General features: G+C 34.9%; 2 protein-coding genes across 12 annotated transcripts; both read left to right on the plus strand.

The window, feature by feature from the left end:
- Positions 1-521: 521 nt before the first annotated feature.
- LOC101216330 (calcium permeable stress-gated cation channel 1) lies at positions 522-11,401 on the plus strand. Its single transcript, XM_004145385.3, has 13 exons — positions 522-717; positions 858-1,089; positions 1,614-1,962; positions 4,762-4,920; positions 5,632-5,767; positions 6,843-6,944; positions 7,233-7,352; positions 7,441-7,521; positions 8,128-8,468; positions 8,574-8,819; positions 9,373-9,697; positions 9,887-10,120; positions 10,759-11,401. The coding sequence occupies exons 3-13, from the start codon at positions 1,649-1,651 to the stop codon at positions 11,020-11,022; spliced, it is 2,322 nt and encodes a 773-aa protein (XP_004145433.1). The 5' UTR covers positions 522-717; positions 858-1,089; positions 1,614-1,648; the 3' UTR covers positions 11,023-11,401.
- A 4,019-nt stretch (positions 11,402-15,420) lies between these two features.
- Positions 15,421-23,540, plus strand: LOC101205590. 11 transcript variants are annotated; one of them, XM_031883113.1, is made up of 8 exons: positions 15,421-15,645; positions 15,731-15,802; positions 15,890-19,107; positions 19,883-20,008; positions 22,032-22,156; positions 22,252-22,285; positions 22,435-22,516; positions 22,864-23,540. In XM_031883113.1, exon 3 carries the CDS (start codon positions 15,987-15,989, stop codon positions 18,708-18,710), a length of 2,724 nt encoding a protein of 907 aa, XP_031738973.1. In that variant the 5' UTR covers positions 15,421-15,645; positions 15,731-15,802; positions 15,890-15,986; the 3' UTR covers positions 18,711-19,107; positions 19,883-20,008; positions 22,032-22,156; positions 22,252-22,285; positions 22,435-22,516; positions 22,864-23,540. The 11 variants fall into 11 exon arrangements, with proteins under 11 accessions (XP_031738973.1, XP_031738970.1, XP_031738962.1 ...); XM_031883110.1 differs by having other exon boundaries at positions 22,440-22,516; XM_031883102.1 differs by having other exon boundaries at positions 15,890-18,796; positions 18,951-19,107; positions 22,252-22,516.
- Positions 23,541-24,392: the final 852 nt, after the last annotated feature.

A 24,392-nucleotide genomic window follows, 5' to 3' on the forward strand; every position in this document is an offset into this window, starting at 1 on the left:
CAATAATAAAATAATTAATTTATATTATAAAAATATTCCCATATGTTGAAAGTTGGAGTTTGGTTCAAATTAAACTTTAAAACCTTTTTCTTTAATTAGAGTTGTTCCTTTTTCTCAAATCTCATAAAAGATAATAAAAGAACAAAAACTATTTCCTCTTGATAAGAAAAAACACACTAAAAATCATTACAAGTTCAATATTTTGTAAATTTTACTATTTTCAAATGATAAAAGGAATTAATTATGTATAATAATAATAATTATTTTTAGTAGGAGGATTACTTGCAAAAGATACATATATATATATAAGGAGAAAATTAGATAGTACATTTGGTCATTTATTAATTATTGAAAATGTTTAAAAGATAAAACAAAAAGGAAACTGAAGTAGACAATTATATATTCTTAAGAAGAAAAAAAAAAGAAACTGGAAGAAAATTTACGACTGAAAAATAGCCGTTATGGAGATTACATCTCGTGGCGATTTGCCGACATCGAAAGCTCCGTTTCCGGAATCTTCCACTTTCCAGTTTATTGATAAAAAAGAAAAAGAGAAAAGAAAAAAGAAAAAAGAAAAAAGAAAAAAAAGAGAAAAGAAAAATAATTGAACTTCAATAGTTGATTACTTCCAGAACAGAAAACTCGTCGTTAAAATCTTCCTCACATCCATATGGATCTCACCGGCCGACTGTTCATCACCATTTCACTCCCCCTAAGGTTTTCTCTCTCTCTATTCCTTTTACTTTCCTTCATTCTCACTATCTCTAGCTATTCTTTTTTTGGTTTTCCTTTGAGAGAGATTCTGATATTCTCCTATTTTTGGTTCTTTTTTTCACGTGATTTCTTCTTCTTTCCAGACGCAATTCCTTGTCCGTTTGATAATTTCCGGTAAGCAAGTAGGTGACGAAGAGAAAGGAACTTTGTAGCGTATCCTGTTAGTTTTCCTGTAAAACAAGTTGGAGAATCTTCTTTTGTTTGATTCGTCTTTGAAGCAATCTGCAGCCTCTCTTCTTCATCTTCCTCTTCCCCATTTTTCTGTATTTTGGCTTGTTCAAGACTCTGGAGCTTGGGATTGGAGACTAATACAGAGTAAGGACTTCCTATTTTTCTCGTTTTTGTGTTCTTCTTTGTGAACATTTCATGTGAATCGGGATGGATTTAATAGCCTGCGGCAGTCAAATTTGTTGCTATTTCTGTATGATTTTGTGCTGAAAACTTTTGGTACTTTTGTTTCCTTTCATTCTACCTAACACTTTACTCTTTATGGGAATCAGTGCCTGGAGAAGCCTTTAATTACTTCATCTCTGGCTAATTTGAACTTCTTAAGTCAAATTTCGTATCGCTAATTGAATTTATCTACAGTAATACTAATTCTTTCCTCCTAATAATTGGGTTTGTTTCCAATTTCTGAGAATGTTAAGTTTTTGTTTAATGTTCATTTAGATGTGTGTATTATCTTAGTTGATGACTTTCATTTAATTAATCGGTGAGTTGAGAGGGATTTTGATACTCTAATTTAGTAGTTTATCGGCACTTTTAGTAGAGATTGGAACTTTGCAAACGATTTATTTCCATCATTTCGGTGACGGAATCTGTTCTAATTTTCATTTCAGGATAATTAAATTGCTTGCGGAGGAGCTATAAGGAAATGGCTACTTTGCAAGATATTGGGGTTTCTGCAGCTATCAATATTCTCAGTGCACTCATCTTCCTTTTGGTTTTTGCCGTTTTAAGGCTCCAGCCTTTCAATGATCGGGTGTACTTTTCGAAGTGGTATTTGAAGGGTTTAAGGAGCAGCCCAACACACGCAGGTGCCTTTGTACGTAGGTTTGTCAACTTGGACTTTAGGTCATACCTGAAGTTCTTGAATTGGATGCCCGAAGCCATCAGAATGCCAGAACCTGAGCTCATTGACCATGCAGGACTGGACTCTGCTGTGTACTTGCGGATATACTTGATAGGGTATGCGGCGAACCTTATGTTATGTCTTCTATTTTAATTATCATATACACTTTCCTGTCTATGTATGTTAATGACTACTTTGTATAGGAATCCAACCACGTTTTTTGAATTTGGTGAATATAGATATTTTTTTCTCAATTTAAATCATTTAGGTGTAAATTGTCCCTAAGTTTTCCTAGTTAGGTTCCCAAACCAATTATGTAATGTTTGGAATGGGTTGATTTGGATTGTTTAAAATCATCTGATTAAAATTTTGTAGAAGATGATGAAAAAAAAATCTAATTACCTACCTTCACACATGGACTTAAAGAGAGCAATTTTATGCCCTATTTTATTTTAAGAAAACTAATGTTACAAGGTATAGAACTAATAAATTTATGTGCAAGTAACTTTATAATAACAGAAATAGTTAGATACATTTCTAATTAATGTTATTCACATTATTTGGACCAAAATCAACAAACTTATATACCTTGACCAATCCAAGTGTTTTAGTTGGGTTGGTTTGCTGTTTTAGGCACTTCTATTTTGTTGTATTAGTGGCTTAGTTATGCATTTTCTCTTGCTTATTGAACGAGAAATATCAATTTTTATTCTTTTTCTTTTTTCTTATTTTGCATATTCTTTTAAACAATTTCAGAGTGTTTTGGGTTCTTATGAAAGATATTATTGAATCATTGATGACGAGAGATCTTAACTTTATGTTACAACAAATATGCATAAGATAAAATAAGTTGTTGTAGGGAAACATAATGTTTTTGTACTATGTTAAATTTAGGAGTAAATACAATGACTTCTATTTTCTATTTTATTTTATTTATTGAATAACTAAACTTTTATTGAGAAAAGAAAATGAAAGAATATAAGGTAAAAGAAAAAGAGAAGAGTCCACAAAAGGGAGCTAAACTATCGAAATGGACTCCAATCCAGTAAGATAAGACCTAAAGAGTAGAGTAACAAGAAGGCCTTGTCACTGAAGTTTGGGGAGAGACATAAAATCTAATAAGGGACAAACATGCACGAAGATGTCTCACAACCCCAAAGGATTCTATTTTTCTTCTTGAGTCTTGTTTCAATGACCCCACAAAATTGCACACCTCAGCTTGTTACAAAATTTGCTACTTCTCATGAAAAAGCTGGGAAAGAGCTCCTCAATCGTCTCTCTAAAACTCTGAAACTGGCATAGGGAAAATCAAATGCCTCCGGATCAACTTCATATTACAAATGACATCTCTAGAGGATATGATCATTGCTCTTCCGTTGCATTCTTGCAAAATACAACAAAGTAACCCAACCAAAGTGAGCCTCCTACTTGAGTCCTGATCTATGGTGTTAAGTCTTTTGTGTATAACCTGCTAAAGGAAGAGCTTAATATTCTTAAGAATCTTCTTAGAGAAAAAAAATAGAACTACTCATTAGGGAGGAACAGACCAAACACAGAAAGAAGCGACTATCCCCTTGCTACAGTTGAAATGGGACTCCTATGCAAAGATACAGAGCTAGAACAAACATCGTTTCTCTATCATTGAATGGATGATGGAGCCTCAAAGAGGGAGAAGAGCTTTCAGAAAGGATCAAACCACTAGATAAGTCAAACTGATTCCTTGTTGGCAAACTTGGAGTAGTGAGGTTATCCCCCAACAACCATCCTCCCCAAAGTCTCTCCCTTCTCCCTTAACACATTGAACAAACTCGAAAAGAAAAAGGAAGCTCAATCGAAATAGCTTCCCGTGGGTTTTTGGAAGAGCCTCTAATCTCCCGTCAATTGTTCATTGAAAAGGATAACTTGGATAAGGACAAAAATGTACTTGCAAAGTGACTTTGTAGTACCGTTAGGTCAAATTCACGATGTCATCTGTGAGGCCAATTGGCTTATAGGGCCTCTTCTTATGTCATCTATGTCTAGCTCCCAATGTCCACCGACTTAGACACCACCTCTCAACTAACAATGTGTTATCGTTTTCCCTCATCAACCCTTACTTGTAAGAAATTCCTCATCCATTTCTTGATTGTCTTTTTAATTGCACTAGGGAATAAGCATAAGGTAAACCAAGATGTCACTTAGAACCAACTGTATAAGATTAGCCTCCAGTATTTTGGGGAAACAAACGTCTCCAAGATGTGAGTCTCTTTTATATTTCTCCTATGACAGGGTTCCAAAAATTATTAAAAGGCTCTCAGGTTTGTGCTCAAGGGGGAGAGCTTAATAGGAAGAAGAAAAGGCTCCAACTCCATATCCCACAAAGGCTGCCCATCTTCTCAACTTGATAAGATCAAAATTTAGGTATAAGATTTGATATTGAGACTTAAAATAACCTAAAGAACAATAAAATTTGATTTGGTTAAGAAAAGATTCCTTCTTTCCTAAGCAGAGAACTTTGTATCGTCAACAAAATGAAGATGAGACAAGGCCGCTTTATCTTCCCAATTGTATCATCAGTAAGTTGTAGATGGAAATTGTAGTGTATGGAAGGAAAAAAAATAAGTGATGGGATAAGTTAGCAGCCACCACATTTGTTGATTGCAATTTCAACTCCTGGAAGGAAAAAGTAAGTGATGACGGTAATTAACAACCAGTAGGCTGAGGGAACTCTAAATTTAGTGAAATGAGGTTCTCTAAGCATATAGAGAAAATACCTAATATAGGAAAGAAAAGAATAAGCTTTGTTAAAGTTCAGTATTGTTCTTCTGGTTGATATCAGACTCTTGCTCTCTCTCTCTCTCTAATACTTCTTTAAAATTCATTAGTCATAAGTTTCTTGGTTTATTGGTTATCATATCTTATTACCTTCATTGCAGGCTTAAGATCTTTGTCCCAATAGCATTCCTTGCATGGGCTGTACTGGTGCCAGTTAATTATACTGATGATAATGTGAGTATTGCTAAAGTGACGATAAATGTGACTGCTAGTGATATTGACAAGCTTTCAATATCAAACATCCCTGCCAAATCACAAAGGTGCCAAAAGGCTTCTTTCTTTTAATAGCTTTATTCGAACATTTTATTAATTATTGTGTGTGGACCATGGATGCTTGCTCTATAGTTTTGGACACCCTTATGGATTCAGTGACAGTTGATAGGATTTTCTTTTTGCGTTGTTATGTTGTTGATATCCTATTAAACTTCTCTGTCCGTTTCTGCTGTTAATAATCATTATCAGTATACTTTACCAATTAAATTACTAGTGTTTTTTCATGAAGTAGTCCATAGTCCTAATCGGTAACTACAATTTATTTGCATCACTTTTAACTACTGCATCAGTTTTCAAATTTCAACCCCCCTCTCAACTTGCTTGTATGATCAATAGAACTTGCAGTTACGTCTTTCTTAATTTCTTTATATTCTGTTAATAAAACACGCCAAAATGGTTTGTCTTGTTTGAATGAATTTTAAACATGGACTAGTTCATTGGAAGCATGATCGTATAATCAATCTCGAAAAGGTCTAGATTTGTTATCCATACAGAGAACTTTTAATGAATCAGAATCTGCCAGAAAGTTCAGGTATCTGTCGGGTTGTCTGCCCTCAAGCAAAAAATTTAAGTAAATGAAAGAAGTTTGATTAAGCTTGTTCACTCTCCGCTTGAATACTGCAGTGGTGCTCTTAAATCCTTTCTTTTCTCTAATGTTGAGTATTGTCTCATATTTTACTCCTTGTTCTATAATGAAGGTTTTGGAGTCATCTCGTGATGGCTTATGCATTTACCGTGTGGACATGCTATGTACTGATGAAGGAGTATGAGAAGGTTGCTTCATTGAGACTACAGTTTCTTGCATCTGAAAAGCGCCGTCCAGATCAGTTTACGGTGAGATTAGATCATGACCATTTTTTTTTTAACGTTTGATTATTCTTTTTTTTTTTCATACAAATTGATTACCTTTACTGCATCTCTTTTAACCAGTTGTGAAATAAGATTTTATCTCTCTTCTAGTGCCAAGTTTGATTGGGTTTATTGGGTTAAGCCTCTTCATGTACAGTCATGAAGTTGCTTTTAGTTTTCATGAGTTGTAAACTCATCCTTTTCTTCTGATATTTTAAACACCATTGAAAAAGGTTTAAACGGATAGATTACTGAAAATTTTCAAAGATGCGTAGCAGTAACATGATGTAATGGACTGGAGACATGTCCTTGTGTACTGTTTAAAATGTTGTGTTCCTTGTGACTATGGGAGGTTCTTCCATACTCTTTGGTAGAAGATCATAGAGAATTTCTAACAGTCAGTAGGCTACTGTTCTTGATTAGGATGCCCAATATTTGATGTGGCTGATTTTCTTTATCATGTTCCCTATCCTACTAACAAGTGGAGGCTTAGAAATTAAAACTATTGAGAGGAATGTGGTTGCTGCCATTGTTGTTGGAGCTTGGAAAATTGTGAGTAGATGTTATTTTTTGGTAGTTTTTAATGGGAGACAGGGAGGAGGTTTGGAATAGAGTTGCTATGAAATCCCTTTTCGAGCACTCAACTCTGATGTCTTCTCGTGTTTGTGTCGGTGCTTGTATAATTCTAGTATGAGAACTCTGATGTCTTCTTGTATATACTTCATTCTACTCAGCCAGTAGATGTTTCTATTCTAATTCCTAGTCCGTTCTCTTTAGTTGACTCCTAATTGCCCTTTTGGTAAATTTTATAGACGAACACAATTGACCTTGCATTGGAAAAAAGGAATATGTTTAAGACAGTAAAAGGCAGAGATATGTTAAACAGCGATGGTCAGAGGGTTTGGGGGTATATTTCCTGCTTCTAGAAGACTTGCCCAGGAAATCTTTAAGTTTTGATAAATTAGAAATGTTCTTCGAACAGCATGGTTCATTTTTATCGGCCACATCACTAGTATCGTTCTATGATGTGTCCTTTACTTGTTTGTTTCATTTTTGGCAGGTTCTTGTAAGAAATGTCCCACCAGATCCAGATGAATCAGTCACCGAGCTTGTTGAGCACTTTTTCTTAGTGAACCATCCAGATCACTATCTTACTCATCAGGTTCAATTTCACCAATTCTAGTGGTGCCTTTCTTTTTCTTCTTTTTTCTTTTGTCATTTCTTTTAAGACATACACTCTCAAAGAGGAAAAAGAAAAAGAAACATAATTACGGGACAGACAATCCAAAATACAACTTTTTTTGTATCAAGTTCAGCACTTGAAGTTCTGAAGAGATCTTTTATGATTTAAAAATGTTTTGATACTGTTAGGGAGTTACCTAAAGGTCCAAGTTCCTTGAAATGATTGCGTTGTTGCAATCCTTTCCTGATCTTAAGAAAATATCTGCAGGTGGTACGTGATGCAAACGAATTAGCCAAACTGGTCAAGAAGAAGAAGAAAGCACAGAACTGGCTTGACTTCTACCAACTTAAGTATTCAAGAAATTCTACAGTTAGGCCTCTCATGAAGGTAACTATTCAAGAAGCATATCTCTTAAAGTGTCTTCCCCATCCTATGTTGATTTTTATTATCTTAATCCTGAAATTTGTACAACTAGACTGGTTTTCTTGGACTCTGGGGAAAGAAAGTGGACGCAATTGAATTTCAGACAGCAGAGATTGAGAAGCTGTCCATAGAAGTATGTAATTCTTATCCAGATTCTTCCTTGAAATTTTTGCATATATATGTACCGTTGTAATAACTGATACCTATGCATGCATGGTTGGGTAGAGCCATGTCAAACTGTAGGAGTTTAAAATCATAACAAGTTAAAAAGTAATCAGGCTGAGCAGCCGCGTATAGATTGACTGGCTAGTTGATCAATATTTGTAGTTCATTATTTTAAATATTGAGGTTAACTAATCCTTTTGTTTCTTTTGCCAATTAAGTTCTACTCTCTTGATTATAGGAGATGAATTAGTGATGATTTGACAGCAACCTAGGAACTATTGTAGGAAATTGGATCGGAATTCATCAACAGTTCATCCTATTTTGGGTCCTCAATGGTCTTCAATATTGAAAGAATACTTGATTTAGTTTGTACAGTAAAGTCATTATTGTATCAGTACGCATCAAAGTAAACCTAATCTACAACAAACAGAAAATATACTATTAGGTCTCTGAATCTTAGTTATATATGTAAATGCCATAATAATATATGTGATAGCAGTTAATATTACACTTTTTCCTCAGATTTTTATAACTTTTCCACTATATTTGCTGAGGTCTTTTTTGTACTGTCCAGATAGCCTCGGAAAGAAAAAGGATTTCCAATGATCCAAAATCTATAATGCCAGCAGCTTTTGTTTCATTTAAGTCGCGTTGGGGTGCAGCTGTTTGTGCACAAACTCAGCAATCTAGAAATCCAACTCTTTGGTTGACAGAATGGGCTCCAGAGCCACGTGATGTATATTGGGAAAATCTTGCGATTCCATATGTTTCACTTACTGTTAGAAAGCTAATTATGGGCGTTGCATTCTTCTTTCTTACTTTCTTCTTCATGATTCCCATATCATTTGTACAATCTCTTGCAAGCATCGAGGGGATTGAGAAGTTGCTCCCAGCCCTGAAACCCATTATTGAAGGGTATTTCTCACCCTTGGATCATTTAAATCCTGCATTGGTTTTTTAATTGATGGCGATTGAACATTATTATTCAATTTTTTTCATTTACCCCTTTCTTTTCTACAGGGACTTTGTTAAGTCATTTGTCCAAGGTTTTCTTCCTGGAATCGTGTTGAAGATTTTTCTCATTTTTCTGCCTACAATATTGATGATAATGGCTAAATTTGAAGGATTTACATCTCTATCATCTCTAGAAAGGAGAGCAGCAGCTCGTTACTACATTTTCAACTTTGTGAATGTGTTCCTTGGCAGTGTAATTGCAGGAGCTGCTTTTGAACAACTGAGTTCTTTTATCAAGCAGTCTGCTGATCAGTAAGATACTTTCATGAATTGATCGTACTCTTTCCCCTTAAAATTAGTCCGTTATAATCCATTATAGTTTATCATTTTTTTTTTGTATGTATATCAACAAGGAATAGGGTGATCAGTTTTCAATTTGTTTTGGCCGTTATTTTTCTGGTCATGTGGTTTTGAGTGTTTACATTTTCGTATGTAGTTATGTATGCATAAGTATTTATCCCATGACTTCCTCGTCCACTCTGCTGATGTTGCGTTAAAGGTGTCTTAATTTTTCTCTAAGAGTACTTTATTCAAGACTTTTGTTTCAATTGGAAAGCATTTATTTCTTCTTCTTCAATCTGTTAGTTTTTAATTTAGTCTTGGAATTTTCTTGGAGTTTCATATTTCGTTCAGTTTTTGTTATGTTTCCTATCTTGTATTTTGAGCATTAGACTCATTTCATTATTTCGATGAAATATCTTGTTTCCGCATCGATTTTCTTTACTCTAAATCTATTTTTGTGCCACAGAATGCTGAATTGATGTTTCCCATCTTTACAAACTCGTCCTTTGCTTTTTTTTCGTAGAATTCCCAAGACAATTGGAGTGGCGATACCAATGAAGGCGACCTTCTTTATAACTTATATCATGGTTGATGGATGGGCTGGCATTGCTGGGGAGATTTTGATGTTGAAGCCTCTGGTAATGTTCCACTTAAAGAACTTTTTCTTAGTAAAGACTGAGAAGGATAGGGAAGAGGCAATGAATCCAGGAAGTCTCGGTTTCAACACAGGAGAACCTCGAATTCAGTTATATTTTCTATTAGGTCTTGTATATGCAACTGTGACACCACTTCTGCTTCCTTTCATCATAGTCTTCTTTGCCCTCGGCTTTGTTGTATTCCGGCATCAGGTTAGTTTAAAATCTTATGAGCACAAGAAGCTGAATATGAATTCTTAAACCTTTTTTCTCATTTACATTTTTTTTGCATGGATTATTGTTCGAGACACATGTATCTTGATTCATCTGCTTTGTATTTACGTATATATTTACTGAATGTTTTATACTTATATAATTAATACATCCTTCTAAATTTTGCAGATTATAAATGTGTACAACCAGGAATATGAGAGCGCTGCAGCATTCTGGCCTGATGTTCATGGGCGAATTATTTATGCATTGATTTTCTCACAGGTGATTTTAATGGGACTACTAAGTACAAAGAAAGCTGCCCAATCGACCCCTTTTCTACTTGCACTTCCAGTGATCACCATATCATTCCATCTATACTGCAAAGGCCGCTATGAACCTGCATTTATCCGATATCCCATACAGGTTTGTCTGAAGTTTTAGATATTGAAATCGTTTAGGGTTGAGAAGTAGTGATTTTCTGCTGCCTTCCTGGAAATGAAAATTTGAAATCTTTAAGATCGATGAAAGAAAAAATTTACCCAATTCTTATGTTGCAAAAATAGGTCATTAAGAGTTATGTTCATCCTTGATAGCCTAGTTATGTTCCTTCTTTTGTTTACAAATTATATGTATCATATCCAACTTAGTAGTGAAATGAAAGATTTCAGATAGTTCTAATTGAGTTTGGGATTTGTTTCTCTAAACCATAAGTAGGGGTAGGGGTTTGTGGAAGTTTAATTTTGTAACCTATGTTAGATCGTGCACGAGGGGATGGATATATAGAAACAAGATTGTGATGTGAATGATTTGTGGGTATATTATTTGTTTTGAACTATAAAATGACTTTTGGAAAATGACTTTTTAAATATTTTAAAAAGTATTTTTATACCCTTAGAAAGTCCATCCTCTAAAATAGTTTAAATATTTTTTGGAAACTCTTGGGAGATATCCAAATCATTTTGTTTGTGTTGTAATTTGTTTACCCTTCTACTGAAATTTATGTTTCTAGTAAAAAAAAAAAAAAGAGTTGTAAGTTTTGACTTGTAATGTTGGGAATATAGGAAGCAATGATGAAGGACACTTTGGAACGTGCGAGGGAACCAAACCTGAATTTGAAAGGGTACTTGCACGCTGCATATGCCCATCCGGTTATCAAGGAAAGTGAAGAAGACGATGAAGTTGAGTCGAATGAAGCATTTGAAACAGAGAGTGTGTTGGTAGCAACGAAACGCCAATCAAGAAGAAACACTCCGTTGCCGAGCAAAGCAAGTGCTCCTTCGTCGCCATCTTTGCCCGAGGTTCAAAGAAACAACCATCAACCTTAAAAACTAAATCAAAGGTACATAGGATTCACATCTCTCTGTACATTTTACTGTTAAATAAAAAGTTATGTTGTGGAGAAATGATGATGTAAATTGAATGAGAAAAAGTTGTAGAATTTAGAGTAACCAATGAGGGAAGTTTGTCATTATGTTGACAATTGTATTTTTTTTTCTCTTCTTTAAATTTAGTTGGTTTCTTAATAGTAAGGAGGATGATAAATATTAAATTACGTCTTGTTGGAGCCTTTTGTGTAATTTCATATATTTTTTTGGTTAGATTTCAATGTATAAACTCTTCTTTTTTTTTGGTAGCAAGCTTCTCTCTACTACAACTGTCCATTGTGACTGAGGTTTCCTAATAGAAAAAGAAAGGTGAAATTAATGTCTGGATGTTGATGCACTTTTTACAATAACTATTACTTGCATTAATTTATAGGTTAAAGGAGTGGATTTAATTGATAGCCCTTTACTAATATTTTTATATGGAGCAAGAATTAGTATGTTTTAAAATCAAAATCCTTTATTTGCTTCTATACCACTGAGGGATTCACTTAAATAACAAAAGGAAAGGAAAAGCAATGTAAAACAAAGTATTAAGTACAATGGAAGGGGAGTAGAAGTGGTAGAATAGGTGAAACTATTAGTGCTAAATTTTGAAGATCTCAAAAGTCTCACATGTGTGTTACATTTATCTCTATTTTGGAGCTGGATTAATATTATCTTTTGTATGGCTTGTGAATTATGTATTAATTAAATTAAACATTAATTTCATTTTTTTTTGGATATTTTTCGATTTTAGAAGTACAAATGTCTTAAAATGTAAATACACAACCATAAAAAATTGATTTCCAACAACAAAATATAAATAAAATCAATAATTTTTTTGAGACGATATAATAACAACTAGACAAAAAGTTATTTATGTGCAATTTAATCACGTTCTTCATTCATCTTTATTGCACGATTTGAACAATCATGTTATTTATGGACGTTCTCATCATTTCTTTTACAAATATTAAGTCGGGGTAGGTTTAACTGAGAGAGAAACATTTGCAAATTTCTATATCTAAATGTATGTGAACATGTTGAAAAAAATATTCAAATTATTTAAAAAGCAAAGACATGAAAAAACGATGGAGTGAAAAATAGATAGGAAAAAATAATTTAAAAAATAGAGGAAGAAAAATAGATATTTGATAGGGATTTCTAAACATCAAATAAACATTTGTTCTAAAATCTGGTTGCATGTGTTTTCTCTAAAACCGTTTATTTCATAATCTCAGTTTTCCAAAAGTTATTTTAAACAAATCTCACACCTCAATTTATCCTAAAAGAATTATTTTTAAAATTAAACATTTCAAAATCAATTCAAACACAACCTAAATTTCCATTCATTAACTATTTGCACTCTTCCTACCCTAGATATATTTTTGTTCATTAGATATAACCGGTCAACAGTTCAATGACTCTTTACAAATTGTTCGTAAGTATAGTTAGACCAAAATTTACCATTTTACCACTATAGTAACATCTAACTTCTTAAGTGTCATTGATTCCTCTAATGAACAATAAGTTATAGTTTCACTATGACTGACTTTTCTTGGGCCAAGATAGGGTGTGGCGCCACATTGTTCAAGACCTGGAACCAGTTTGATGAGAGTAATTTCTCTACTTACTCTATCTATAGAGAATGAGTGAATCCCTTATTGTGTAGGTATGTTTCCAGCTCCCTAGTTAGACGAATCCCCAAAATAGTAGGCATATTGAGTTGGCGACATAGACTACTCTCACCCATGCAAATCAAAGGACCGCCTTTATAGGTATGAGTTCACAACTCACTTAGGATTTAGGCCATGTCACCTATGGTCATCCTGATGAAATGTGGTCTCAACTAGTAACGGTCTTAATAAGAGAGACTATCAATTTCATGGTTTGGTCTTATACAAACTCTTTATATATAATACCCCCGCTCTAATATCTCAACACAAATGATTAAGATTAAATCATTTGTAGCAGTTTAGAACAATTGTAGCAACTTGGAAAGTTGATGTTTTTTTCCGTGTATTATCATTGACAAGGCCAATCGATCTTTGTTGCCTTAGGAGGTTTGGTCTTGAATGTATTATTTTTTATAAATTTTTTGTGTGTTTGTGGTGATTGCATTTTAAGGTAGAGGAGAAATACTGACTTGAAAATCTACCAATTTGTTGTAGTGATTGCATTATAAATTTGTTGTCGTCGACCACGTAGATCATCCGTTGCTGTTTAGCTTCGTTCGTGCAAATCCACGATCAGATTGATCAGCTTCGTTTCCCATATTCGTCGCTCGGTTCATAAGAATAGTTCAGGTTTAAGACTGTGAAGGAGTTTAGGATTTATTGTAGAATGTATTTAGGATCTTGTAAAATTATATAAACACACTAATAAGATTTCATTTTGTATATACATATATAAAAGAGAATAGTATCTAAAAGAATATTAATTTTATTTATTTGTTGGCATAAGAAAAATATTTATCCACACATTCACATAATGTATGTTTTTAACTATTTGGCGTCATAGAAAAATGGACAATAATGCAATAATTTAATAAAAATAAATTTGTAAAAATGGACAAAAAGATCGACATTGTTGGTCTCTTTAATGTCAATTTTAAATCGACATCAAAGCCCACCCGACATCAAATGGCTTCAATATCACCATCAAAGATGTCGGTTGAAAAACGACATTAAAGGAAAAACGACATTAAAAGCCTTTAATGTCATTTTTAAACCGACATCAAAGCAAAAATAACATTAAAGACCTTTAATAAGGCTAGCATAGATTTCGGTTGCCAACCGACACTAAAGGCCATTAATGTCGGTTTTAAACCAACATTAAAGGTCAAATTTCTTGTAGTCTCACCCCTCCTACGAGGACAAAGAGGGGGAGGGGGAGGGGGGACAAAACAAGTAACCAAACTACCAGAGAACCAACAACTTTAGCAAGCTGATGTGCCATGTTGTTGTTGAACGTGAACACTAACAAAAAGAAGAAACAACTACATCACCCGCTATACTTCTACCAATGCTCCTCTACTCGTGCCATAGAGAGGGTAGGACCCTTTGTTCAACTCACGAATACACAATTTAAGGAAACACTCATTTACTTACTCTAAAGTTGAAAATGAGTGAATTTGATCTTATGTGATTATGTTCCAGCTCCCCATTCGATTTTGTCCCTAAAATGGTAGGCTTATCAAGTCAGCAATCTGACCAGTCTCACTCGTACAAATCAAAAGACAATTTTTTGCTAACAGAAGTTGATAATACACTCAGGATTAAGGATTAAATTTCCTAAGTCATCCTATTGAAATAAAAAGGATAAAATGCACTTTTAGTCTCTAAGGTTTGAAATTCATGTATATTTGGTCTCTAAAGTTTCAAAACACATACATTGGTCTCCCATGTTTGCTAAATACTTCTAAATGGTCCTTGAGTTAACTTTAATTTAACATAATGCTTACTAGGCCGTTAAATGCTTACGTGGACATTAGTTATATTTTATGATGTGTAAATAATATTGAATTATTTGAAAAATAAATTAAAATATATACCTATAACTTTAAAATCTTTTATTTTTTTTATTTAACTTGTTGGTAAAAAAGAAAATACATTTTTTATTCTTGGTGCTCTCATTTAGTTATTGTTGAGTTATCTAGGCTGATTTGATAGTTTTTTGTGAACTCCTTCAAAGAATTTCGACTTTTTCATAAATCTTTGGTTCGTGTAGATAATGAATACTAGGTGAGATTTATGATTTTGCCCCAAGCTTCTTTGAAGGGGTCTTGAAATTAGATGAGTTTCACATACATTTTGTAAGGTAATCTCGAGGCTGATTTTCTCATATATTTGATCGAGATTACCACACATAGTGCATGCAAAACCCTAATCTCGTGGCATCCTGGTGCAATCTCGTTCGAGTTCTATTACTTATTTATGTAATCTAGACCAAGAATGTTTTGAGATTTCCCTAAGATTTATCGTAGAATACTGATTTAAGTGTGTTTTCTTTTTTTCTTTGATGCCTATTGTTAGAAAAATCAATTTTTAGTATTTTTTAAACAAAACATGATTCATCATCAATCTCAGCTGAAATTCATAATATGCACAGACGAAGATTATGAAAAAGCCGAGATTCTTCAAAAGAATTCACAAAAAAACTATCAAATTACCCCATATTAATTTAATAATAACCAAATCAGAGCAAGACTAAAAAATAAATTTTATTTTTTACCAACAAATTAAATAAAAACCATAAAAGATTTTAAAGTTACATGTATATTTGAAGGCTCTTATTTTAATTTATTTTCCAACTAATTCAATATAATTTACCCATCATCCAATATAAATGTCTACCTCACCGTTTCAAGTATTCTCTTAGATTAGAGTGATCTCAGAGTCCATTTAGAAGTACCGCCGATCACAGCCGTTCTTCATTGCCGCTGCCGGACGCCTCAGTTGACGTCGCCGAACACTTCCACCGAACGCCGGCCACTGCTGTTGAGTTTTCATCTCTCTCTAACACCTCTTCTACAATGCAGCTTACCGTTTCCTTCGGCCGCCTTCGCCGGAATCGGAGCTTTGGGTAGGTTTTTAGTTATTTTCTTTTTAAATTTTTTATTGTCCATTGGATGTTTTGGCCTAAATACTGCTTTATCCATGATTTTTAGAGGTTTAGATTCTAAGCTTTGAAGGGATTAGTGCCACTCTCCAACAAGATAGAGGGCGTTCGATTTGTTTTGGTAAGTGTCAAGGCTTTGAAACCCTTGAAGTTTAATATCAATGGCTGGAATTTGGGTTTCTAACCCTTATTATTGAATTGTGCATAGGTTTTTCGTCTTCCTCAAGGAGTGGCGGCGGTTCCTCCATGTTACGACATTCGATTTCGGTGGCTTCTGCAACTTTCAAAGCTTTGTAATTTCCATTATGTCTGAAGAAGAATGGAAGTCCCTTTTCCCAATTGGTACCGTTTTCAAGTCTCCCCTTTTAATCTCTGGTTCTTCCGTCAAAAATTCAATCGGCCCACTCGTCTTCAACCCTGTTCCAACCTCTCTTACCCGCCTCTTTTCGTCGCAGTCTTTATTGCCTTCTCTTTCTCCTCCTTCAGTTCTCAATCTTCCTAGATTTCTTCTCACTTCTTCGTCAGTTGTTCCTTCAACTTCTTCCTCTGTTGCTTCACTCTTTGGTGAGCAGCAATGCTGCAGTGATCCACCTTCCGTTCTACGCTACAATCGCCTCCAATGCCTTCCATGTCCCAATTCCAGCAGTGTTGTTGTGTTTTTTCCCACTGGCCCTAATTCTGACCATGTTGGGTTCTTGGTGGTTTCTAGTAATGGTTCAGGTTTGGACGTTCAATCTGATTGCAGTAATGATGTTTTTAGTGTTGAAAGTGAACTGAATTATCAGATTTTTGGGATTGCTGTGAACCCTAATTCGGGTTTTGTTGATGATTCTTATGAAGATATTGGGTTTCTGTTGGCTTATACTATGTATTCTGTTGAATGGTTTATTGTGAAAAATCATGCAATTGGTTCGAGTTGTCAGCCAAGGGTTAGTTTGGTTCATATGGGTAGCAAGGTTTTTAAAACATGTTCTGTTGTTCATGCTTGTTGGAATCCTCATTTGTCTGAAGAAAGTGTGGTTTTATTGGAAGACGGTAGTTTGTTCTTGTTTGACATGGAGCCTCTGTTAAAGACTAAAGATTACAATGCAAATGTTAATTTGAAAGGAATCAAGTTGAAAGTTTCATGGGATGGTTTAGATTGCTCGAAAAAGGTGAAGTGGTTGAGTTGTGAGTTTAGTTGGCATCCAAGAATCTTAATCGTTGCACGTTCTGACGCTGTTTTTTTGGTTGATTTAAGGGAGAATGACTGTAATATTTCCTGCTTAATGAAGATAGAGACATTCCCCACTTATTCTCTGGGAGAAAAGGAACAATTCCTTGCATTTTCTAAAGCAGGCTCTGATGGTTTTTATTTCTCCATTGCATCAAATCATCTCTTACTTCTTTGTGACATACGAAAACCACTGTCACCGGTGTTGCAATGGACGCACGGTCTCGATGACCCAAGCTATATGAATGTTTTTAGCTTGTCTGAGTTAAGGTCTAGTCCAGGCAATATAATGTATAAAGTAGCTTCTGAGTCAGGTTATTGCATTGTACTGGGATCCTTTTGGAGTAGTGAGTTTAACATATTTTGTTATGGACCTTCTCCACCAGGTCTTGATCAATCTATTTCTTCAAGAAGTTCAAAATATTTCCAGTCATTTTATGCGTGGGAGCGTCCTTCAAATCTCATATTATCTGGTCGAGAGTGTCCATGCAGTAGTTGCCTTACAAAACAAGAATCTTTGAAGGATGCAATTTCTGAATGGGTAGAGTGGCAACAAAAGAAGGAAATAGTGTTGGGCTTCAGCATCTTGGATAATAATCTCTCTCTACCATTTACAGGACAAAATGAATACGGCAGTTTTACACTTATAAGGCTTATGTCATCTGGGGTTCTTGAAGCACAGACTTATCAAGCATCTTGGAACTCATTGAAGAAAATAGATGTAGTTCATAAAGAATCATTGAATCTTAACGATTATTTGCTATATGGATGGTTGGTTGATGATAAATATAGATTTACCAGAAGATACATGTACTTCAATTTTGACTACCTAATGGGATATTTAAATGATAAGTTAGACGAAGTTGTGGATTCTTTCATGAGGAAGTATTGTAAGGATTCTTTATGTGAGCAATCTTTGAGTCTCGAAGTTCACGAAGTTTTGTGTGAGAAAATAAAAGCTTGTGGGTTTGATCGTTTGAGGTCGACTCCAGCACTTGCTGTTGTGTTCAATGACATTAGTTTGCCTTCAAGTATACAGGAGATCGCTTTCAGAAAGTTGTGGGCAAGCTTACCCATGGAACTTTTGCATTTTTCCTTCTCTAGCTATTCTGAGTTCCTTGACAACAAGAACACAGTATCCTTTGAATTTTTAAGTGTTCCTAGCCTTCATCAGTTGCCTCCTTTTATGCTAAGGGACCCATCAAGCCGCAGTACTAAGTGGTCACATAAGGTGCCACGAACTGAAAATATTGTAGGTCCAGTACTTCCTCTTCCCATTCTGCTTGTACTTCACGAGTTTCGTAATGGATGTTCAAAGTTGGAAGAAGAAGAGGCAGGAAAATTTTCAGTAGAAGCAGAATTTCGTGAGCAATATGATGAAATTAGGTCTGCAGCTGGCGAGATGGCTGTGTCACCTTTTGATCCAAAGGTTGATGATGGTCCTGCTGTCTCTCTTGGTGATGATCGAGAGTATGTTTCTGCTGAGTCTCAGAAGCCAAAGAGTTTTGTTTCATATAATCCATTTGCCTTCAATTCCCATACTTTGGATAGCACACAAGGAAACTTGACTAACTGTGCCAATGTATTTGATTCATTAATATTCAAGTTAGGAGGAAAGGAGGCATCCAGTGAGAAATCTCAGAACAATGCTAGTAGAGAACTCTACAATGGTCTCTGCCCTGTTGAGCTGGAATTCAACGCTCCCTTGATGGACTTTGGGTCAAAAGAATTGAAGGCCTATGATTTGTTGAAAAGGCAACTGTTGAAATGGGAAGATGGGTTTGATGCATACAAGGAATTCCGATCTAAGATTTGATGGACATCAGTTTGCTTTGAATCTCTAGAGCTTCATGTATAGATTCTGATAAGTTGTGAGAACAAGTGAACAGGTATTCATGCAAGGTACACAATTCCTACTAATTAGTAATTTTTTTTATATCCGAATTGTCTGGGCCAACTTATGTGCAATCGACTAATCTCACGGGAAAATCTGCTTGACCCTACAAGATTTGGGTGTCAAGTACTACTAATTAGTAATTACAAATCATTTCTCTAGTTCTTCTGTTCTGAAGGATTTGTTTTCACAAGTATATGATGAAAACATGTTTTCCAAAAGTGATGAAGACTGAAGAGGAGCAAGAAAGTGTGGAGCTACCTCGACTACTACTGACTCAAGAGTTGTAGAAAAAGCTACAATTTGGCATCTATAAAAGGTACTATTTCCAATATACAATAACTTTAACCTTAAAGTCATCCCATCACTGGGGAACTCGTTCTTTCATTTTTTTTTCTCAATGAGAGTAGTGGTTCTAGTAAAAAAAACTTGGGAACTAGTTTTGTTTCCAAAAATAAAGAGCTGCTAATCATGTTGATTGCTGTGTTTGTATTAGCTAGACGACTCTGTTTGAATAATTTCTGCTTCAAATTTACTGTTCATTTCAGTGCAAGGTTACAAAAATCCCTTTGTAATGTAAATACAAGCCATAGTTTATGGGCTTACGGATGTAGGAAATAGGAAAATGAACACATTTACCTTACAATTGTAGTGATCACAATGAGAATAAAAAATGAAACCTCATATGGATGTGAGATTTTTGGGATGAAGGGTAAGAAGGTGACCAATTGTGAATTCTCAAGTGCTACTTTTCTGATCTCTAGTTCAGGATTCCAAAAAATATGCCCCACGAGTTGCGAAATTTAGTTTTACCCAAAAGCGCACTATTTCCATTTTGGGACTAAACAGCAGGCATTACTTATATGATACTATCTTTTTTCTTTTCAGTTGTCATTATATATATATTTTTTACCGTTTTAAATATATTAATGATGCTTAGAAAGTAATAGGACAATATTGCTATAAGGTGCATGAGAAACTGAATGGTTGCCTTGCAAGATAAATTAACAGAAACAAAGAAAATTTTGAATTTTATGTCATTGTTAACATACCGGTGCAATTTTGTACAATGCTTATACTGATGATTGGTGAAGGGTGGAAACAATGTCAAAGCGGTAGAGATCTTTCAGAGGATGAAGAGAGATGGCTGCCAAGTGCCAACCTTCTACAGATATTTACACAATGTTAATAAACGTGTATGGAAAAGTGAGCCTAAACAGGTTGTTAAGAACACTTTTATCAGTATTTGAATTTTTTTATCTGATTGCTTTAGTACAGGTATGATGGATCAAATAATATCTAGCTTACTGAAGCGTTTAAATTCTGTTTATGGGTTTCAATGATTTTTTGACGATACTTTATTATTTTAGTTTCTTTTAATATTTATTATTGTTTTTTCTTTTTTGCAATACTTTATGCAAATATTTGGTAATTCTTCTTTCCTTCTCATTTTCTGAATCTGGATTTATACATGGTTAATTTAGCAACTGGGATAACTGGTCTTCTTTGTTCAATTTTGATATATTGATATTTTCTATTTCACTTTTCATGAAAATGAAAAGAATAAGGAAAAGGCATTTTGAGTTAATAACTAGTTCTGGGAAGATTATCTGGTTTTTGGTCGGGACCAGGGATATATAATGAATGGGTGAATGAACCTTATCATGGCATGTGATGTCAGTTCATCAAACCACAACCATTGCATATCCATTGTGTCTGGTTTAACCTAAGCTCAATTCAGTTCTCTTGAACGCATGCTTAAATTGAGTCCAAATGGGAAGAAGCAATCATCTACATTTTTCACAAAAAAATCTTACGGCGAGAATGCCAGTCAGTGTAGTAATAGGACATATCAGTTTATCTGATAGGAATCCACTCTTCAATTTCTTCATCCCTTAAACTCCTCTCAACCTCAGGTCTCACGCAGCTTTATGAGAGGACCAATATTGAGATTGGCCATAATGTTTACTCTTCCAAAGAAAATCTCCAAATCCACCAAGAAAAAGTGTCATATTTTTGTACATAAGGTGGTGGGGAATCCCAGGGCCATCCCCTTACACCATTCTCCAGTTAATTGGGTGTGACACACCATCCAAACTTAGTCTTAACTTTTTGTATGAAGTTTCTAATTTTTTTTCTCAATTTCAAAGACAATAATGTTATGCACGTTGGAAAGAAAAATAGGAATAAGTAGGAAAGTTCCAGAGAACCAACTAGTTACGGAGAAAAGGAATGAGTAGAAAACTTCTGAGAGAACCAATTACTTGAAATAATCCGCTCTCTTGTAACCAGCCAAGCACGCTTCAGCTCTCGAGCCAACAAGAAATCATTTCCATCACCAGATGTGAAAATTCCTTTGGCTTAGGAGTATCTAGCAATGAAAACTCAAATATTAAAGAGAGCCGTCTCCTTTTAGGCATCCAAAATCCTCAATCACTTGCCTGACCCTTTGAATGGAAGGATGAATACACCATACCAGCCACAATAAGTTTAGTTATCTCCAGGCCTGAAGCTTCTGTAAAGATATTGACAATCCTGAATAAAAGCACTGGAATCTACTGTAGTATTTATGTGGATTTCAAATTTTGATTTTTAGTATTCTCTCCTAGTCTAATAATCATAGGTTTATGCAAGAAAGTAAGTCCTATTTGGCATTAAAGATATTTGATGAAATGAGAAGTCAAAGGTGCAAACCTAACATCTGCACCTTTACAGCTTTAGTAAACGCACTTGCTAGATAGGGACTTTGTGAGGAAACAGACGAAATATTTGAGCAAATGTAACAAGCTGGTTACAAACTTGATGCCTATGCTTATAATGCTCTCATGGAGTCATATAGGTAAAGTAAAATTAATCTGGTACGATCTTGTAGATGTAGTTTTCATTCTTGAAAGTAAAGTGGGTATGCAGTTGTCACTTCAAAATGGTCGACGGTACTTTGAAGGTCTGCTGGCATATGGTCATTGATGACTAGTGAGCTTTAGTAGGCAATAGAAATTTAATTTTCTTCTGACATTGTAATATTTGACAATCTTTGTACTTTTTTTTTGCAAGAACAAATTTCCTCTACGTTTTTAATGCATCATGCTGCAGTTAAGAACAATGTAGAACAATGGCTTATAAATTCGATGTTTTGTGCTTAGGCTTTATGTTTTCATGTGTTAGAAAATTTTAGATGGCCGTAATAGCCCTTTGATGTAATTTTTTCTTTACTAAAAAGTATACCTTCTTGGTCATTTGCAGTTGTGCTGGTTTTCCATTTGGAGCTACAGAAATATTTTCACTCATGCAATATATGGGATGTTATCCAGATAGAGCTTCATACAACATCATGGTGGATGCATATGGAAGAGCTGGCCTTCATGAAGGTATGTAAACTCAAGTTACATTTAGTAATTCTTCCATTAAGTTTCTTCTACTTGTTTCTCATTATTATAAAAATTTCTCCCATTTTTTTTTTCAGATTGAAGAGGCGATTGATCATATTGGACGATGTGGTATTCAACTCACCTCCACGCTAACATGCTGTTGTTTGTTGATTCCACTCTTTTGGCAATTTTCCTTTCAATCCATTATTGATTAGCAAAAGAGAAATTATCAGTTCCTACAATATAGTAATTGTAAAGGGAATGGATTTGTTAATAAGTTCAGGAAGGTTCTCCCATCAGCGCTTTAAGGATGTCCCTGAGAATGCTGACAACCATGGAAGGAGTGTAATTTTCAGATTGGTAATTTGAGTTATTTTCTTTCCTCTTCATGGAATACTGGTCTGATCCTCAAGCATGATGTAAGAGTTTCTTATTAAATTTGTTGGTGTGTACTAAGAAAAGTTGAACATGCTTCTTGGAATTTTAAAGAGAACAATTAATGTCTTAAGACAAGGGGATCCTTTGTCTCCTGTCGTAGATGTCTTAAGTCGGCCCATTTTCAAGGGGTGGAAGGAAACTTAATTGAGCCATTTAGGGTTGGTGGAATGAAGTGGTCTTATCGCATTTTCAATTTGCGGATGATACTATGTTATTTTGGTATGGCAAAGAGGAGTCCTTGATCCTTAACCATATTGTGACTTTTTCAGGGCTCAAAATCAACCGGAACAGATGTACAATTTTGGTAATTAATAGGTGATCAAGACAAGCTTAAGAAGTGGGCAGAGGCGTTTGATTGTGAGGTGGGTTCTCTCCCTTCTTCTTACCTTGGGCTTTTGTGGGTCCTAACTTGAGAGCTACGACATTTTGGAATCCAATTTGTGAGAAGATTCAAAAGAAGCTGGCAGTGTGGTGTAAGGGTTTTTCTCTAAAGCCGGCAGATAAACCTTGATTAGATCTGTGTTGAGTGGCTTTTTCAGGCCCCTACCTTGATGTGCAAGAGAATTGAGAAGTGTATGAGAGTTTTTCTTTAAAAAGGGGTGAACAAAAGAACGAGATCTCATTTGGTTAGTTGGGCACCGTATGGACTAGGGGTTTAGAGATTGGTAACCTAAGAATTTGCAACAAAGCTTTGTTGGCCAAGTGACTTTGTTGTTTCACCTTTGAACTCGAATCCATGTAGTGTCGGATCATTAGAGTATGCATGACACCCATCTATTAGAATTTGTAGGGCCTGGCCCTTGGGGTGTTTATGGAAAGTTTACCATAATTTTTTTTTTCTTTTTTTCTTATGCCTTTGTGTATTCTTTTTTATCTCCTTAATTGTACCTTTGTAATTTATAAAAAAAAATAATAAGAACAAGATATCATGGTTTTTCTTCTGATACTCGAGTTTTCATGTAAATCAGTGTGTGTTCTTTGTCTCTACTTTCAATATGGTATTTAGAAACCCTAAAAGATGCAACTAGTTATGGAAATCAAATAGAGGAGACAACTGCTAGTTTTAGTGTCGTCGTCGATGCTCAGATCAGTGCTGCCATGGACGAATGGTTCTGCCGCCTTCAGACAATGACGTAAAATGTATCTCGTTGATTTTGTCATTGTCTATGTCGCCAAAGATCCCTTTTCCGCTGCCGTCAAATCAGTGAGTGTGTGACACTTGTTCTACTTAGTTAACAAGTCATCAGTGGAAAATTCGAAAATGGTGGACAAACTGATAGTATAATGTAGCCTCCTTTCACATTTTTTTGAAAATTGTTTTATAAGACGTGAGAGAAAGAAAAGCATTGAAAGCATCATTAAAAAAAACATTGAAGACTGTCAATTGTAAAGAAAACTTAGATTGCAGAGAGTACGACAAAGTTTGGTTGGGGATTCAACTAGTGGGTTTTTTCTATAGTACATTTTTAAATTTTTGTTAGCTTTGACAAACTTGTATATGAAAAGTGCATTAACGAAGCTTGAACTCTTAGATCGTCTGCGTCCAGGTTGCTAGGTCTTCAACATGTTCCCAATTGGTTTCTTCCACTTTAGTAGGTACTCGTGGATTCTTCTTGTGGGTCTTTGACCCTTTCTTACTCTATCGACTAGGATTTCTTCAACATCTTGATCTTCTTTCTGATTTAGGTTGATGCTTGGTCGAACTATGACGTTGCATTGCATGTTGTCGGGATCTTGATGGCAGAACTTTTAGTTGCTCACATGAATTACTGGATGAATTTTCATCCATGGGGCAATG

The sequence above is a fragment of the Cucumis sativus genome, chromosome 1 (genome assembly GCF_000004075.3).
Source record: "Cucumis sativus cultivar 9930 chromosome 1, Cucumber_9930_V3, whole genome shotgun sequence".
NCBI lineage: Eukaryota > Viridiplantae > Streptophyta > Magnoliopsida > Cucurbitales > Cucurbitaceae > Cucumis > Cucumis sativus.

Excerpts from the sequence above, each read along its gene's own strand:
- LOC101216330 (XM_004145385.3), top strand. The coding sequence starts at position 1,649 with ATGGCTACTTTGCAAGATATTGGGGTTTCTGCAGCTATCAATATTCTC. Across the intron at positions 1,963-4,761 it reads TTGCGGATATACTTGATAGG|GCTTAAGATCTTTGTCCCAA; the intron begins GTATGCGGCGAA and ends CCTTCATTGCAG. Across the intron at positions 4,921-5,631 it reads ATCCCTGCCAAATCACAAAG|GTTTTGGAGTCATCTCGTGA; the intron begins GTGCCAAAAGGC and ends TCTATAATGAAG.
- LOC101205590 (XM_031883090.1), top strand. The coding sequence starts at position 15,987 with ATGTCTGAAGAAGAATGGAAGTCCCTTTTCCCAATTGGTACCGTTTTC.